Consider the following 16015-nt stretch of genomic DNA (forward strand, 5'->3'; position numbering starts at 1 on the left):
ATCAAAGATTTAACATGCAGCTAATGAACCCCAACTTTGAGCCTTCAGGGGAGCAAGAAATCAGCTTATAACTTCCTAGCAGAAACATGAACTGAGGTTTCCTTTCAGAAATCCAACCTTTAAGAGCAGTTGGTTACAAAGCATCCTACTTACAGCTGTGGTTTGTTTGTTCTTCCATGAGAAAGGCATGAGCCGTAACGTGACACATCTGACTCAAGCGGTCCAGTCAGCTACTAGATTTTATTCTAAACAATTCAACATTAATTTGCATTGCAAGGAAAAGATAAGTCCTGAGCCAACACTTACCTAACAAAAGCAAGCAAGTGAAACTCAGCAGCACTGAAAAGAATACCCAACAGAGACCAAATATGGCTTCAACATATATTCATGGTCTGTCTAGAAATGTCTTTGATGTTAAACCTCATACGGCACACTTAGCATTTTTTTATAATTCATTTCCTATGGAAACTAATGAGCTTAAGGGTGAAATTATCTCATTGAAAGTCAAAATGGTGAAGTTTGAAGAAAAGAAGGATGACCTGAAAAGCAGATTTAGAAGCAATCTTTGCATATTAAGCATTACTGTGGGAAATGGTATAATTAGTTTTCTTCGGAAGTTATTCCTTGGAACGGTATAAGTGGTACTTCAGCTCCCAAACATCATGCAGCAACAATGTTAGATAAAATAGGCAGAAAATTGCAAAACCCCCACACGTTCTTCTTAAAACCAAGAGATCCTTTTCCTAACTTCCAGTAATGCAGTGACTATTGGTTTATTTTTAGGGGCAGACTGTACAAAATAAGGCTGCCTTCCAGTAGAAATTTCTAAGAGGCCATGAGAAACCAGGTTTTCAGAGCACAATTTAGAACCGAGCATTCTCTTCTCAAATGCCTAACCCCTTCCCGCTGAGTCAATTGATTTCCCTCAGCTCTTGCTGCAGGCTAAGCCATCAGAGCCGAAGACTCGAAATAGATACAAAAATGATGTATTTTGATGGCAGAATGAATGAGCTAATGATGGATCTTTGACTGTCAAATACCACAATTTTTCTATTAAATTAAAGGAAAACAGTATCAGAGCTTCAACACAAATTTTCCTACACAGCTGCTGATTCAAATACTTGAGACACTAAGAGCTCTCACATCAGCACTAACTGTTGAGATGAGGACACTGACAGCTATTCCAGCTGCAAAAGGCCATATATTGTATTCTCTTTCTCACAACCATGCTACTGTCTTTCTTTATCCTTTATGGAGGAAATGCTCAGAAAAGCTTATGCTGTGCCAGAACTGATCACTTGATGGGGCATAAATCCAAAATCAGCAGCTTCCTCAAACTAAATTAGTTACACGTCACTGGTTGACATAACGGAGTCTAACACACTTAAATCCACCAATATAAGTGTAGGGCACGCCAAAACCATTACAAGTTTTAAGGTCTATCAGTGTGTCTTTATGTTGTACAGAACAGCACAGCATTTTCACTTTTACATTACACAACCATGAGTTTGCATTTCTTTTAAATTTAGTCTGAAGAACAAATGATAGCTGGTTTAAGAGCAGCAATATGGATTAGCTATACCATTGAAGGATAGCCAGCTTCAACGTGGGAATAGCAGCAGCACAAAACTCCTCAGACTCTAAGTTGCCGTCTGAAGTTTAACAGCTCTGGCCCACTGTCCTGCACACCAGAACGGGGAGCAGACAGGGCCTCCTATTTACTCAGCAAGGGAAAAGTTATCTTCAGAAAAAACATTCTACTAATAGTAGCCATTTGAAATCTTATAATTTATACAAATTAGGTCATTGTAAAGAACACTATAACAATTTTCTCTAGCCTGCCATTACATCAGAGGTGTAATGACTGTCACCTCAGTGTTTACAGTGTTGCAAGAAATTAAAATATTATCCACTTTTTTTTAAAGTAGTAAACTTTCTTACTTATCAGTATCTTGAAGTTGTTGACAAAAATGAATTGTATTTAATAGTTTTTTGCTTACATCATTAGTTATAAGTCCAGTAGAAATACAGATGATCCTTTGTGAATCACCCGACACTTTAAAGTTTCAGAAAATTTCTTCGAATGACGAGTTAAGGATGATATTTAGTTGTGAAATCTCAACATTCAAATAACTGATCGCTTGACCAAGCATTAGAAACTGTTGCATACATCCATTTCTGTGGTGAGAGAATATGCCACAGAAGAAACAGAAACAGACAACTTCAGTGATTTTTTTTTTCTTTTTTTTTTAATTAATAACTTCTTAGTTTGGGAAAAAATAAATCACAAAAGGGAACTGGAAGAACTGCTCTCCACCTTCTTTATAAAAGAACTTTCTCAAAGACAGAGACTACACACCTTGTTCACCACTATGTCAAACCCTACCGTAATCACCTCCGTTTTCACAACATCTATTCTACCACATTTCATGATCAGCTTCCAAGTATCTCTTATAAAGCAGGTGGGAGTGTGCTTTAGGTTAAAAATAGGCTGCACCTTTAGAGTATTTAAACAATTACACCAAGCATAGTTCATACATTTATCACATTAACTATCACCTGGTAACTATACATTTAAAAAGGTCTAACGTATAGAGTATGTAATACCCATGACAGATACTCTTACTTACTTAAGAGCATAAAAAGATCAGGATTTATTCACCCTCCCCATCTGAAAGTTAATTTCTCATCTCTTCCTGCTACAATATAAGTGACAAAAATTTCCCCTTCATTCCATTGCACTACCGCAACCCTATATGCATAGAAAGGCAGATTAATTACCTGTAACAGAGAAAATGAAGAGGGGTTTATAAAAGGAATTCGAAGAACCTCTACTGCACAGGTAGTTTAGATGTTAAGTACATGAATTTGTTGCTTTTTCTCCCCTTTTTTTTTCTTAAAGTCACATAATACATCCCTATATAAATATAACTGAAGTAAGTGCAAGCGAGGTTGTACATAGTTCTGTAGACACCATAATCTTGACCCAAAAAACCCACAGATCAGCACAGGAGCCTTGGACACTAGCACAGCGACAAGTCCGCGCTGAAAGCTCGTCCTGGGGGAAGTGCTGAATGAGAATACGAAGCACATTTCTGCATTTCATGTGCAAAGGTTTGATCTCCACAACCACACTCAATTTGCTACGTGCACAGCAAGAGATGAAAATGAGATCAAAACCAGCTGGGAATGGTTGTCCTGAGAAGATACAATTACCAATAAAAAAAATCTAAACATAAAATACAAATACAGAAGCAAAAGAACATTGATAATAACACTAAAAGACAGAAACACACCATTGTTGTTAAAAGAAGTTTCAAGTATTATTCCAGATACAATTTCAATCCTACTCACAGGAGAAAATGCCCAGAGATTAGGAGAAGTCCACACCAAAGTGTATTTTAATAGCATGGTCAACAGGCATGGTCAACAGACCCACCTTGCAACAGCTCTTTTAAAAAATAAAAATCTAAACAGAAATGCATCATTCTAATTAGCATTCATATTAAGATGTGCATTACTATAAATAGTCGTTTAATTCACTGACACCAGTAGACACGATGTGCTGCATCATTTGTGCTCCATTATATCACAAGATAGTGTATACACTTTTTAATATTGAAGTATAAATCCTGCTCATAAAATAAGGCATACTTAAAAACAACACACTACCGTATCCACAGAGGTAACTTTGTATGCTTTCTTCTCATTCTGTTCTACTCTTCTGTGTACCAAGAAAAAGAAAAATTGGTCCCAGTTGAGATTTGTCATCATTAGCTACCAGATGATCGTGAGCCAGTTCGGATCATACGCGTTTGTGCACGGGAGGGTGGGTTGTGTGGTATTTATTTCTTATTTTAAATTTCGTGAATGAGCTTTGCAGAAGGCATGAATCTAAAAATCTACATTTTTTTATGTCAGGGTCACCAGAGCTCCCCTTCATCATCCTCACTCCACCCAGAAATGGGTCCATATTGCTACAATTTGTCCAAACTAAATTATTTTCCGTTAGATTGTTCCTTCCAGTAAAGCTGCTATTTTCTGTTTTAAATTATAGCTTTCTCTACACGTTCGCCAGTGTACGCACGCTAGGGAACAGCTGCGGGGCAGAGGTACGTATTTAACACATGGGATCAAACCAAAAAAATTCAACAAAGGCTGAACCAGTGTGTCCTACTGGCTGCCCTATGTCAAAAGCACTGTTTGGTCTTCTGATAGAAACCACTACAGAAGTAATACTAGCAGAAGTCTGTTCTGCTTCAAATATTACCCCAACTCTAAATGTGATTTTCCAATTTTTGTGCAATTATTTCTGCAATTTAATGCGAATAGAAACACCAACACGACTAAACTAAGAAAAGAAACTCTGTTACTTCCACTATAACACTTCACATATGGTAGAAGCTTTCAGTTGAAAAGGCTGTTTAATGGACAGATTTCTTTTTAAAGTGAAAATTAATGTGGTTTCTAGCCCAAATGCAATGGGTAGTGAGAAAATATCAGACTACCACAAAATGCAGTTACAAATATACACTGACAATTTCCTTCTTAAATATTAATGGCTCTTGAAATACCCATCAGATACTTTTACAAAACATTTCTATTTTAAGTCTAAGGATTTTATTAGTTTCTTCACAAGTAGTGCAAATACACTCCTTATTCTTAGGTCTTCCCAAAATATGGCTGGTTTGTGTGTGTGTGATTTCTGTGTTCTTCACTGAAGTGATACAGGGACACTGTAGTCATGAGGATGGAATGCAATGCTTGCTGTACTTTCTTGAAAAAAGAACCCCCTACCTTATTCACGTACAGCTGTAAAATTCTACAAATCAAGAAGTTCACACCAGATTACCTGATGCAAAAGTTATTGACTCCCTGCTATGGGGGAACAGAGAAGACCCCCTGAAACCCCACACTGTACAAGCAGTATAACAGGTTTTTGTCCCCTCACTACTGACTATGAGTTTTCAGTTCTTGAATCGTGTTTGTTCACAAATGTGATTGAATTTCCTGAAATAAAAAAAAGTATTAAACTGTAACAAAGTTCTCAGAAGTCAGGCAACATAAAAAAAAAAGTCCTTCACAGAGTATTTTAAATGGTAAGCACTTTAAAGCAGAACATTTACATGCTAACATACCCATTTTTCAGAATCCATTTAGATCATACTCTAGTACCATGTTATCTGTAACAGGATTTTCAACATCTCTCCTGATTAACCCTTGTTAGCTTTATTATGTACACAGAAAACCTGTTACTAAAACACTCCTTTATACTTCTGCATGCTTCAAACCCAGAAAGCAATTAAACAGGAATCAATGAATTAATTTTGCCCTATGAGACACTAGTAATTTGTAGTGGACAACATTAAGCAAGTCACTAGGAAGCAGAAGTAACCAGGGTAATGACAGTTCTCAACATAAACATGTTCTTTCACTGGCTTAGAAGCTTCTTCTGGAAAGGAAAAGACAAGTATTTCTCACTCTGTATTATTTAGGTGATGTGGAAACGGCATGTCTGTCTTCCTGAACTAAACAGATAACACAATTTTTCTATGAGGCACTGTCTTCCAGTTCTCAAAAACATCTCGTTATTCATTCTTTGCTTCTCTCTTACTCGGGTTATGCATCCCCTTGACACTTAACTGACACTTAACTAACAGTTGGGGTGTTGAGTGTGTATATATGTACAGAAGTGGAAGAGATGATGCAAGAGACACCATGAATTTTCTCCCTCTTGATGAATTAAATCAAAGATTAGAAAGAAACCTTGCTTACAAAACAAACCTACTTACCAAAATAGTTTGACTCAATTAAAAGAAAAACAACATGACTGGATATCTAGGAGTGGTATGACAGGATTGTTTGCTTTTGTGGATTTTAGGGACTAAGAGCAGTAGCCAACAAAGTTCTAGAACAGCTAAAGCTTCGAAGAAAAAATGAGAAGGAAAAAAAAGGAAAAACCCCGAGTCATTTCCATTCTAGATGGAATTATCTACCACAATGCCAACGGGTGAGGGCTTTGATCCTGAATTAACTCTCTAACATTTCAAAACAAAATAATCTCTGGGAACACAGTCCTGTAACCTGAAATTACATATAGCAGGGTTGCTCTGAATTATATCTGCAACTTAAACTCCAAATTGTTTTTGAAAGTTATTTGGTAAAACCCTCTGAATTTGTAGGAGACTGGGGATGAATACTTCACAAGTCTTCCTTGTGATTTGCTTGCATGAGCTGTACAGGCTGGTTATTTTCAACCTATAGTACCTGAAATATTAAAGGAATTACGCTAAGCGTATATGTTCATTGAAGCATTAGAAAGATACTGCAGAATCTACTACTTGTTAAAGCAGTTTCTCAATAAGGGGTAACAGCTCCTCTACCTTAATTTGCACTGAGAATTTAAGAGAATTATTCATAAAAAGGAATTTTTCTACCCTCCCTGGTACAAGTTAGCTCTTAGGTTTGGATTTACAAATCTTTCATACTTGTCTCACAACACATGCATCTTTTCATAAGAATGAAATTGCATTGGTTATCAGTGGCCTCGATTTTTTTTTAATCAAGGACCTTGATTTATTTTACATGGGCATTTCTCGTGAATGACCAGACACCAGGAGTCCATGTCCCCCAGGTGTGTTAAAACACTGGAGAAGGGGAAGTCACCGATGGAAAACAAGACTCCAGAAGTGTCAGCAGTAGTTTACATCAGCTTACAAGTGCCAGTGGTGCCCTTCTGACATGCATGAAGGGCTTATTTCAAAGTTGTTTTCAAAACAAAAATGACAAAAAAAAACCCAAAAGCTCACACAGTTTTGCTTATGCTGCAGGAGTGCTATTCATGCCATTTCTGGCACAGAGATTTTTTTTTAAAACAACAACAAAACCAAACAAAACCAACAAAAAGCACACAAAACCACCACACCCCAAACCACTTTCTAAATTGTATAACTTACATGGCATGATGTGCTTTGACCTGAGTTCGACAGTTGCGTCCCCAGTAGCAGTCAGGACGTGACGTGACAGTAACTACAAGAAGAGCAAATGAAAGGCTACATTTGTTACAGAAGTCATTAAATAAAGTGATGTAGATTATTAAACCACTGCTAATTGTGGTTACTCAGAGCAGGCTTTGTAGAGAAACAAGACATGATTGGCAAAAAATGACTGTAAACTATGCTGGTTCACCTTTCTAGAAACAAAGCAAACACTTAAAGAATCACACAGAATCACAGTGTCAGGGGTTGAAAGGACCTGGAAAGCTCATCCAGTGCAATTCCCCCATGGAGCAGGAACACCCAGATGAGGTTACACAGGAAGGTGTCCAGGCAGGTTGGAATGTCTGCAGAGAAGGAGACTCCACAACCCCCCTGGGCAGCCTGGGCCAGGCTCTGCCACCCTCACCGGGAACGAGTTTCTTCTCAAATTTAAGTGGAACCTCCTGTGTTCCAGTTTGAACCCATTACCCTTTGTCCTGTCACTGGTTGTCACCGAGAAGAGCCTGGCTCCATCCTCCTGACACTCCCCCTTCATATATCTGTAAACATTAATGAGTCACCCCTCCATCTCCTCCAAGCTAAAGAGCCCCAGCTCCCTCAGCCTTTCCTCACACGGGAGATGCTCCACTCCCTGCAGCATCTTGGTGGCTGCGCTGGACTCTCTCCAGCAGTTCCCTGTCCTGCTGGAACTGAGGGGCCACAACTGGACACAAGATTCCAGGTGTGGTCTCACCAGGGCAGAGCAGAGGGGCAGGAGAACCTCTCTGACCTACTGACCACCCCCTTCCAACCCACCCCAGGTACCATTGGCCTTCCTGGGAACAACGGCCCAGTGCTGGCTCATGGTCACCCTGCTGTCCCCAGGACCCCCAGGTCCCTTTCCCCTACACTGCTCTCTAATGGGTCATTCCCCAACTTATACTGGAACCTGGGGCTGTTCTGCCCAGATTCAAGACTCTACACTTGCCCTTGTTATATTTCATTACATTTTTCCCCGTCCAACTCCCCAGCCTGTCCAGGTCTCTGGATGGCAGCTCAGCTTCCAGTGTCAGCCACTCCTCCCAGGTTGGTGTCATCAGCAAACTTGCTGACAGTCGCTCTATTCCCTCGTCCAAATCATTGATGAACATATTGAATAATACAAACTCCTGCATTGTCCTGCCTTCCTCTGGGGCCTCAGCAGTGCGGGGCTCCTCAGGACAGCCTCCAGCAGAACAGACAGAGACAAAGAAGCATTCAGTAACTCTGCCTTCTCTGTATCTTCTGTCACCAGGGCACCCACTTAGTGAAGGACAGAAAAATTATTCTGAATCTTAGGCTAATGCAGACTTAAAATGAAAGGATTCTATTCTCAGTGCCATCAACTGAAATTTTACCATTTAGTTTAATAGAGATGGACTATACAATTTAAGACGCTGGGCATATATCTAGATACATTTCCATACAAATGAAGAATTTATTAAATTTGCACAGAATTTGTTCGTTTTCCCCCACTTTGCACACATTATAACTCAGCTGTCCAGCGGGCTGTTACAATATAATACATACCAATACTAAGGAGAAACAAGGTAGACTGACTTGCATCACGCACAGCAGCAGAACCAGAGTTATCAACAGTTAGAGACAGGGAAGCTCTTGCTAACAACAGCAACTAGATGGACAGAAGTAATTTTTAAAAGGAGACTGTTGGGAGAGCTTTAGTTCCCAACAGATTTGGGACTGAAGGAGGCACAGTTGCTTGCATGCTATTTTTTACTAAAACTGTAAATGCAAACAGATTTAGAATTAATTTATGACAACATTCTTGTTCCTAGTTGAAAGCTGGTAAAATGTGAAATTGTTCAGGAAGTGCATAATTTTAACAATTTAAATAGGAAAATAAATTAGAGCAATTAGTTCCTGTTCACTAATTCTGGACTTCAGTGAATTCCTCTTTTCACCATGACAATATATTTATTCTACAGATGAGAAATCATACTGAAAAGGTTCCATTAGGAAGTCTGACAATACCTGAATGCAAACTTAGCAGGTAACAAGTAAATCAACCAGCATAAGACAGTAGCACTACAAAGAGATTTGCACTGGGCTACGGGAAGGAGCTAAAACAACCCCAACCCCCTACAAAGGGATGTCTCTGTTAATCTGAGGACTAAAAAAACTAAAATAAAATCCCACGTCACATCACATTTGAATCTAAGGCTTTGAACAGAAGATCCAAGGATGAAATTGACTTTAACACTTTGACTTTTCCCCCCTTACTGTGCAAAGCTATACCCACCTGGCAATTCAGCAACAGGAATATTCTGCCTGTACTGGTAGGCAAGTTCCCGAAAGCTGCGAAGGCCACAACAGTAGCACAGCACTGTGTTCCCAGTAATTCTGTAATCTGGGGAGAAAAGCAGTTTCTACATAATGTCAGCGAAAGCCTTGAGAAATCAGACTGAACAAAAATGTCACGATGGCGCTGGTTATGTACACAGAACTTCAAAACTCTTGGTAATATTACTGAGTTGTATAGAGACAAAGAGTTACACCATGGACAAAAAAGAACTTAACACATACCTGACAACATAAAAACACCTCTTTGAAGAGCTAAGAGACTTTCGTTTAGCATATTTTTCCATGTCAAACCCCTGGATGCCAAGTAATCCTGAAAAGAACAATTTAAGTGTTTAATTTAGAAAGATCTCCAACACTATAAAGAGTTATCAAGCCATTCACCCTCAATTATTTGCAAATCTAGATCTAACTAGGTTTTCAAAATGGACTGATGCTGACTACAAGTAAACATGAAACACGTTTAACTTAATTAGCATGCTACTTTCAGATCACCAATAAAAACTTCCACTCAGTATCTTCTTCTTCAGAAGATTCCTACTTTTGCCACAAGAATGCAAGCAGATGAATTTCAGTCGCACTCTCATTTACCTTAAATCAAGATTTCATGCAGTTTACTTAATTTAGATAACCCCGTTATGGTATGGGCAAAATATTTTCCAGGCAACTTAGTGTGAAATTTAACTCGGTAATTTATTTTTTTCCAGACAAGTCTGGCTTTCCTGGTATATTTTTTAGTGAATTATTTTTATCTTTAATTATTATTCTGGATGTCACACTTTAGACTGTAGAAACTGGCTTCCCTAACAAATACTTCATTCAAGTAAAATAAATATATCTGAATTCTACAATGTGTCTACCAGTCATTTAAAGTCAAATTCAGATGTTATGCCTAGGATGTTGGCTTTCTTGGCACCCGTCAGACACACATGTTGGAGAAATTAAACATCAGGATTGCATGAAAGTGATTTTTTTTGTTACTGTTGTTAATTCGGGTGGTACAGGAAGAGCTGATGCTAAACGGAACGCATATCTAGAATACAATGTTGCTTACACAGAGACTGAAAGGGTCAGGTTATCACCCCAAAATGCTTTCAATCAAAATGCAGAAACTGTAACTTAGTCCAGCTGAACATTCCAGCTCTTTAGATTTGCCTTTTAGAATGAGTTGCTGAAAGTGACACAATGCTGCCACTGTAACTGTTAGGCAGCTCATCACTATCATTAATGAGTATTTCTTAATCTTTGTACATTTAGTATTATACATCACACATAACGATTTCAAAACATACCTTTAGGATATCTGACTCGTAGTGGTTGTTATTTAGGACTCCATCTAAACACTTATCACCAAGATTTATTTCTAATCAGAAAAAGAAGAAAAGTTACTATTTATTTTCCCAACCCCATAGGCCTCACACATTTTCTCAAGATTCTTCTGTTCCTGCAATAATGTGCACAGACTCGTGAGCACCAAGTAAATGACAGCATTCAACATATGCTAAAGCAAGTGATATATAACGTCCAGCGGCAGAGACAAGACATTAAGATTTTACCATTTTACCTTTAGTCCACAAACACTATTACTAATCTGCACAAATGAACAGCACTATTAGAGCATATTCTATTAGCTTCAAACCCTAGACAAGTGTTTTCAACTGTTCCAATATGTTTTTAAAAATGTCTAAAACCTGGAGTTTCAGAAGTCTGCAAGTTTAAAAAGGTACGGTTCTTTTCTAATCAGTTAACATCAGATGTTCAGTGCTCTTGCATTGATCTGTATGATTCTCCTACTAGGCTGAAATACACTAATTCTTTTTACACACGAAAGCATTGTGCTTAACAAGTGTAGTTTTCAAAGTCAACATAATAGGAAGACAAGAAGTTAAAACCTCTCAAAGTTAAGACACATACCCCTCGAGAACGTTTTACGTTTGTCACTTGAGTACACAGGCTTAGTTTCCTTTTGCATCACTGTGCTACAAACTAATCTATTATTTTTCTTAAATTACTTAAATTTCAAGACAGACAGACATTATTGCAAAGTGAGCAGGCTCAGAAGAAACAATTATTCCACAATACCACAAAATGGTGCCAAACAGCCAAAACATGCCACCCGAGTGCAGCCCCAGTATAAGTGACAGAAGGGTTGCAGACAAACTGTACCTGTAAAATAACAAAGAAAACCCCTGTAAAGACCCGCACACAACAAAACTCAGTTATTGTTCTTATAAATCAATAACAATAGAACCCTGATAAACTTAGTTAAAACAGTACAATTTCGTAATTTAAAATACATTCTATAGAGGAATAATAACTTTTATAAAGGAAGATTCTTTCATGCTGTCACTATAAGAGTCCAGATAAAGAATATTTAAATAAAGAACACTCTTCAAAATAAACTCATGTTTAATTAAAATAAAGAGAGACTTAGTTCTGTAGCCAAGACTTAAAAAAAGTACGCACATTGCTGAGGAGCAACATGAGGATTCTGCTCACGCTCCGCTCTTCGGTCGGGCATGGGCTGAAAGCAGCAGGTACATATCACATGGCTTCCTTGAGCAGGACACACGTATTCCTGGACAGCTAGACGAGTTAAAAACAGGGAAAAAAACCCACGGACAGACTGAACAACGTACACAACTGCAATCTGGACTAGAAATCTTAGCGAATATCAGCAACATAAAAATCTAAAAGTAACAAACAAGACACATAACTTTTTACAAAGATTCCATAAGAGAGCAGAAAAATGGCATTCAGACCTCTAAACTACGTAGGTGTGTAAAATGTTTCAATATGTAAAGCAGTTCAAGAACTATTTTGGACAACTATAGAAAAAACACAGTCAAATCTCATATTTGAAAAGACACCTACACAAAGCGGCGATACTCTTGCAATACTACGAGGGTGAGCCTGCTTAGTTCATATTGAGTGTACGAGCTGTAGTCTTTGAGTCTTGCACTACTGAAGATTTCAGGAGACTGACCTGCAGGGAAGTCGGCAGATGTAGACGGCGCATCTCCCAGAGCCTGCATTCCTCCTGCTTCTGTCTCTTGTCCCATGCCAGGCAGAGTTGGAACAGAGTGTCCTCGATACCCTGGGCACTGTCTGCATATTATATATGGTTGACTGAAAGAATAAAATAGGGTCATAGGAGATCACACCCAACAAATGCAAATATAACTCGTATCCCTATGCTAGATAGGGTTGGTCATACTTTCCAAGTTTAAATTTGGAATTTTTTCATCCTGTAATATATAGAAGTTTACATAACTCAGCACCTCATAGCTGTGAAGAGTGCTGTAGCTGTAACAGACAAAAGCTATTTTGTAGTATTCCTCAAGTAGGTTTTGGGTTTTTGTTTTTTTTTTAAAAAACAAAAGGCAGTGTGACCGGAAGCAAGATGAACAAGAGGAACAAAGCTGGAATAATTACAGGAAGAGTTCTTCTGTTCCCCTCTAGACATAGACCAAAAAATGCTGTTGGAAATAAAGAGGAGATATATTGTTGCCTGGGAATCCCTAGGTCAACAGCTGCTCCAGTATGCAATTCAGGCACATAAGAAGGGACAATGATTGCAGCTACACTCACAGGGCCATGCACTGCTTTATCTCCTGACAAGATCTTAGCCAGAAACCTGTTTTCTCTAAAACAACATCTAATTCATAATTGGAAAAGGCAATTTCACATGTCTCACGTGAAAGCTGTTGCACAATTCAGGATAGAACTGTTCATCAAACTGAATCTTGCTGGACTTCTAGGAAGTTCTAATTTTACTTATTTTTTTCTTGACTGTTCGAGGTTCAGCAGGGTGGGCAATATAATTGTCAAGATAATTACTGGTAAGAATGAACTTACCTGAAAACAAAAATAAGATTCATTCTGGCAATGACTGTAATAACAACGTTCATGAAACCAGCTCCGTTTGTTGGTTGCATTCAAACATAAGTAAACCTAATTTAGCACACAACTTGGCGCCTTGATGATAGCTTTCTAATGCAAAGGGTGGAGGAGCCGACTAGAAGAGGTGCACTGCTGGACCTCATCCTCACTAACAAGCAGGGTCTGGTTGAAGCAGTAAAGGTTGAGGACTGCCTTGGTTGCAGCGACCATGACATGGTGGAGTTCAAGATCTCATGAGGCAGGAGCAGGATAGCAAGCAGAATTGCAACCCTGGATTTCAGCAGGACAAACTTTGGTCTTTTCAGCCAATTGCTGGGGGAAATCCCATGGGCAAGGCTGCTTGAAGGTAAAGGGGCCCAAGACAGTTGGTCAGTGTTCAGGGACTGCACCCACGGGTGCTGAGGGAGCTGGCTGAGGTCATTGCTGGACCATTCTCCATCACCTTTGCCAAGTCTTGGGAAACGGGAGAGGTGCCTGAGGACTGGAGGAAAGCAAATGTCACTCCAGTCTTCAAAAAGGGCAAGAAGGAGGACCCGGGTAACTCTAGACCGGTCAGCCTCACCTCCATCCCTGGGAAACTGATGGAACAACTTCTCCTTGGTGCCATCTCAAGAGAAAAGAGGGTCATTAGGGGCAGTCAACACGGCTTCACCAAGGGGAAGTTGTGCTTGACCAACCTCATTGACTGTTATGAGGACATAACAAGATGGATGGATGATGGCAGAGCGGTGGACGTGATCTGCCGTGACGTGAGTAAGGCATATGACCCAGTCTCCCCCAGCATCCTCACAGCTAAACTGAGGGAGTGCAGTCTGGATGAGCGGGTAGTGAGGTGACTGTGAACTCGCTGAAGAGAAGAAGCCAGAGAGTCGTGGTCAATGGGGAAGAGTCCAGTTGAGGCCTGGATCTAGTGCAGTGCCTCAGGGGTCAGTGCTGGGGCCGGTATTATTCAATATGTTCATCAATGATTTGGACGAGGGAATAAAGTGACTGTCAGCAAGTTTGCTGATGACACCAAGCTGGGAGGAGTGGCTGACACTGGAAGCTGAGCTGCCATCCAGAGACCTGGACAGGCTGGAGAGTTGGACGGGGAAACATTTAACAAAATACAACAAGGGCAAGTATAGAGTCTTGAATCTGGGCAGGAACAGCCCCAGGTTCCAGTGTAAGTTGAGGAATGACCCATTAGAGAGCAGTGTAGGGGAAAGGGACCTGGGGGTCCTGGGGACAGCAGGGGGACCATGAGCCAGCACTGGGCCGTTGTTCCCAGGAAGGCCAATGGTACCTGGGGTGGGTTAGAAGGGGGTGGTCAGTAGGTCAGAGAGGTTCTCCTGCCCCTCTGCTCTGCCCTGGGGAGACCACACCTGGAATCTTGTGTCCAGTTGTGGCCCCTCAGTTCCAGCAGGACAGGGAACTGCTGGAGAGAGTCCAGCGCAGCCACCAAGATGCTGCAGGGAGTGGAGCATCTCCCGTGTGAGGAAAGGCTGAGGGAGCTGGGGCTCTTTAGCTTGGAGGAGATGGAGGGGTGACTCATTAATGTTTACAGATATATGAAGGGGGAGTGTCAGGAGGATGGAGCCAGGCTCTTCTCGGTGACAACCAGTGACAGGACAAAGGGTAATGGGTTCAAACTGGAACACAGGAGGTTCCACTTAAATTTGAGAAGAAACTCGTTCCCGGTGAGGGTGGCAGAGCCTGGCCCAGGCTGCCCAGGGGGGTTGTGGAGTCTCCTTCTCTGCAGACATTCCAACCCGCCTGGACACCTTCCTGTGGAACCTCACTGGGTGTTCCTGCTCCGGGGGGAATTGCACTGGATGAGCTTTCAAGGTCCCTTCCAATCCCTGACATTCTGGGATTCTGTGATTAAATAGACATACCTGATATCTGAAGATTCGCTATCTACATCTGACAGTTCCAATAAATCTTCAGAACTTCCTTCCTCGTCCGAAAAAGATCTCCGTACCTTAGGTTGCAACATGTCTTGAGTAATTTTGTTTCTAGCATCCATGCTACGTACATCATCTTCATTACGACATTTATCTGGCATGAGAATCAAATTCAAATTTCCAGAGAAAAGTATACCTCGCATCCCTTATCCCCACCCTGCTTTATTAACACAGTTACAGTGTTACAATTACTGTGTTTTCATTTCCATAAAAATATTTTTGGATAACAGAGTTCTAGAAGATCTTAGTTAAGTTCCCTTCTCTGTTAATGCAGTGTACTTAAGTTTTCTTTTCAAGAGGACATGATGAAAGTTAATTAAATCCAAATTAAAGTATATTTTTCAGAAGTACCTGGGTTTAGGTGGTCTAATTAGTTAGTATCCTCTGTTTGATAGAACTGACATCCTTCTCATGATTAAGCAGCAAAATAAAGAATTCTTAGCATACTCAGTTATAGCATTAAATCACCTTCAATTTTCACCCAGTATTTGAAATATTACAAGAAGTTATTATGTCATATTAAATGCCATTTTCTTACAGTCATATCAGAGAAAACAGAAATTAAAACACACATAGAAATTAAACAGACAACAGTCTGTGCATACATCAATTATGCAACTAATGTGTGAAATACATCAGATTCTGTTACACACACTGTACAACTTGCCTGGATGTTGAATCAGATAAGCTTCAACCAAGTTGTTCAATATGTGATTTTTACAAATACGTTCTACCGGACAACGACAAGTTGGACATAGAGAAGATCTTTCCATCCATCCTGAGTAGCAGGCAGCACAAAAAGTATGCATGCAAGGCTGCAAGCTGGAAAAC

The 16015-nt window shown here is 39.9% G+C and overlaps 1 protein-coding gene across 5 annotated transcripts in view; it reads right to left on the bottom strand.

Annotated features, from left to right (window-relative positions):
• Positions 1-16015, bottom strand: part of CHFR (checkpoint with forkhead and ring finger domains) — a 45135-nt gene that overhangs the window by 16809 nt on the left and 12311 nt on the right. For 4 of the 5 annotated variants that reach the window (XM_082066660.1, XM_082066659.1, XM_082066657.1 and 1 more), the window contains exons 9-17: positions 15852-16006; positions 15116-15278; positions 12322-12464; positions 11802-11921; positions 11418-11501; positions 10628-10698; positions 9561-9648; positions 9277-9384; positions 6957-7029 (exon numbers count right to left, since the gene is read on the bottom strand). In XM_082066660.1, the coding sequence (XP_081922786.1) occupies positions 6957-7029; positions 9277-9384; positions 9561-9648; positions 10628-10698; positions 11418-11501; positions 11802-11921; positions 12322-12464; positions 15116-15278; positions 15852-16006 (1005 nt within the window). Of the gene's footprint in view, positions 1-3190; positions 5011-6956; positions 7030-9276; positions 9385-9560; positions 9649-10627; positions 10699-11417; positions 11502-11801; positions 11922-12321; positions 12465-15115; positions 15279-15851; positions 16007-16015 lie in introns of those variants that run through there. The other variant, XM_082066661.1, reaches the window with a different exon arrangement.

This window comes from Streptopelia decaocto (genome assembly GCF_964273445.1).
Source record: "Streptopelia decaocto genome assembly, chromosome: 15".
In the NCBI taxonomy this organism is placed as follows: Eukaryota; Metazoa; Chordata; class Aves; order Columbiformes; family Columbidae; genus Streptopelia; species Streptopelia decaocto.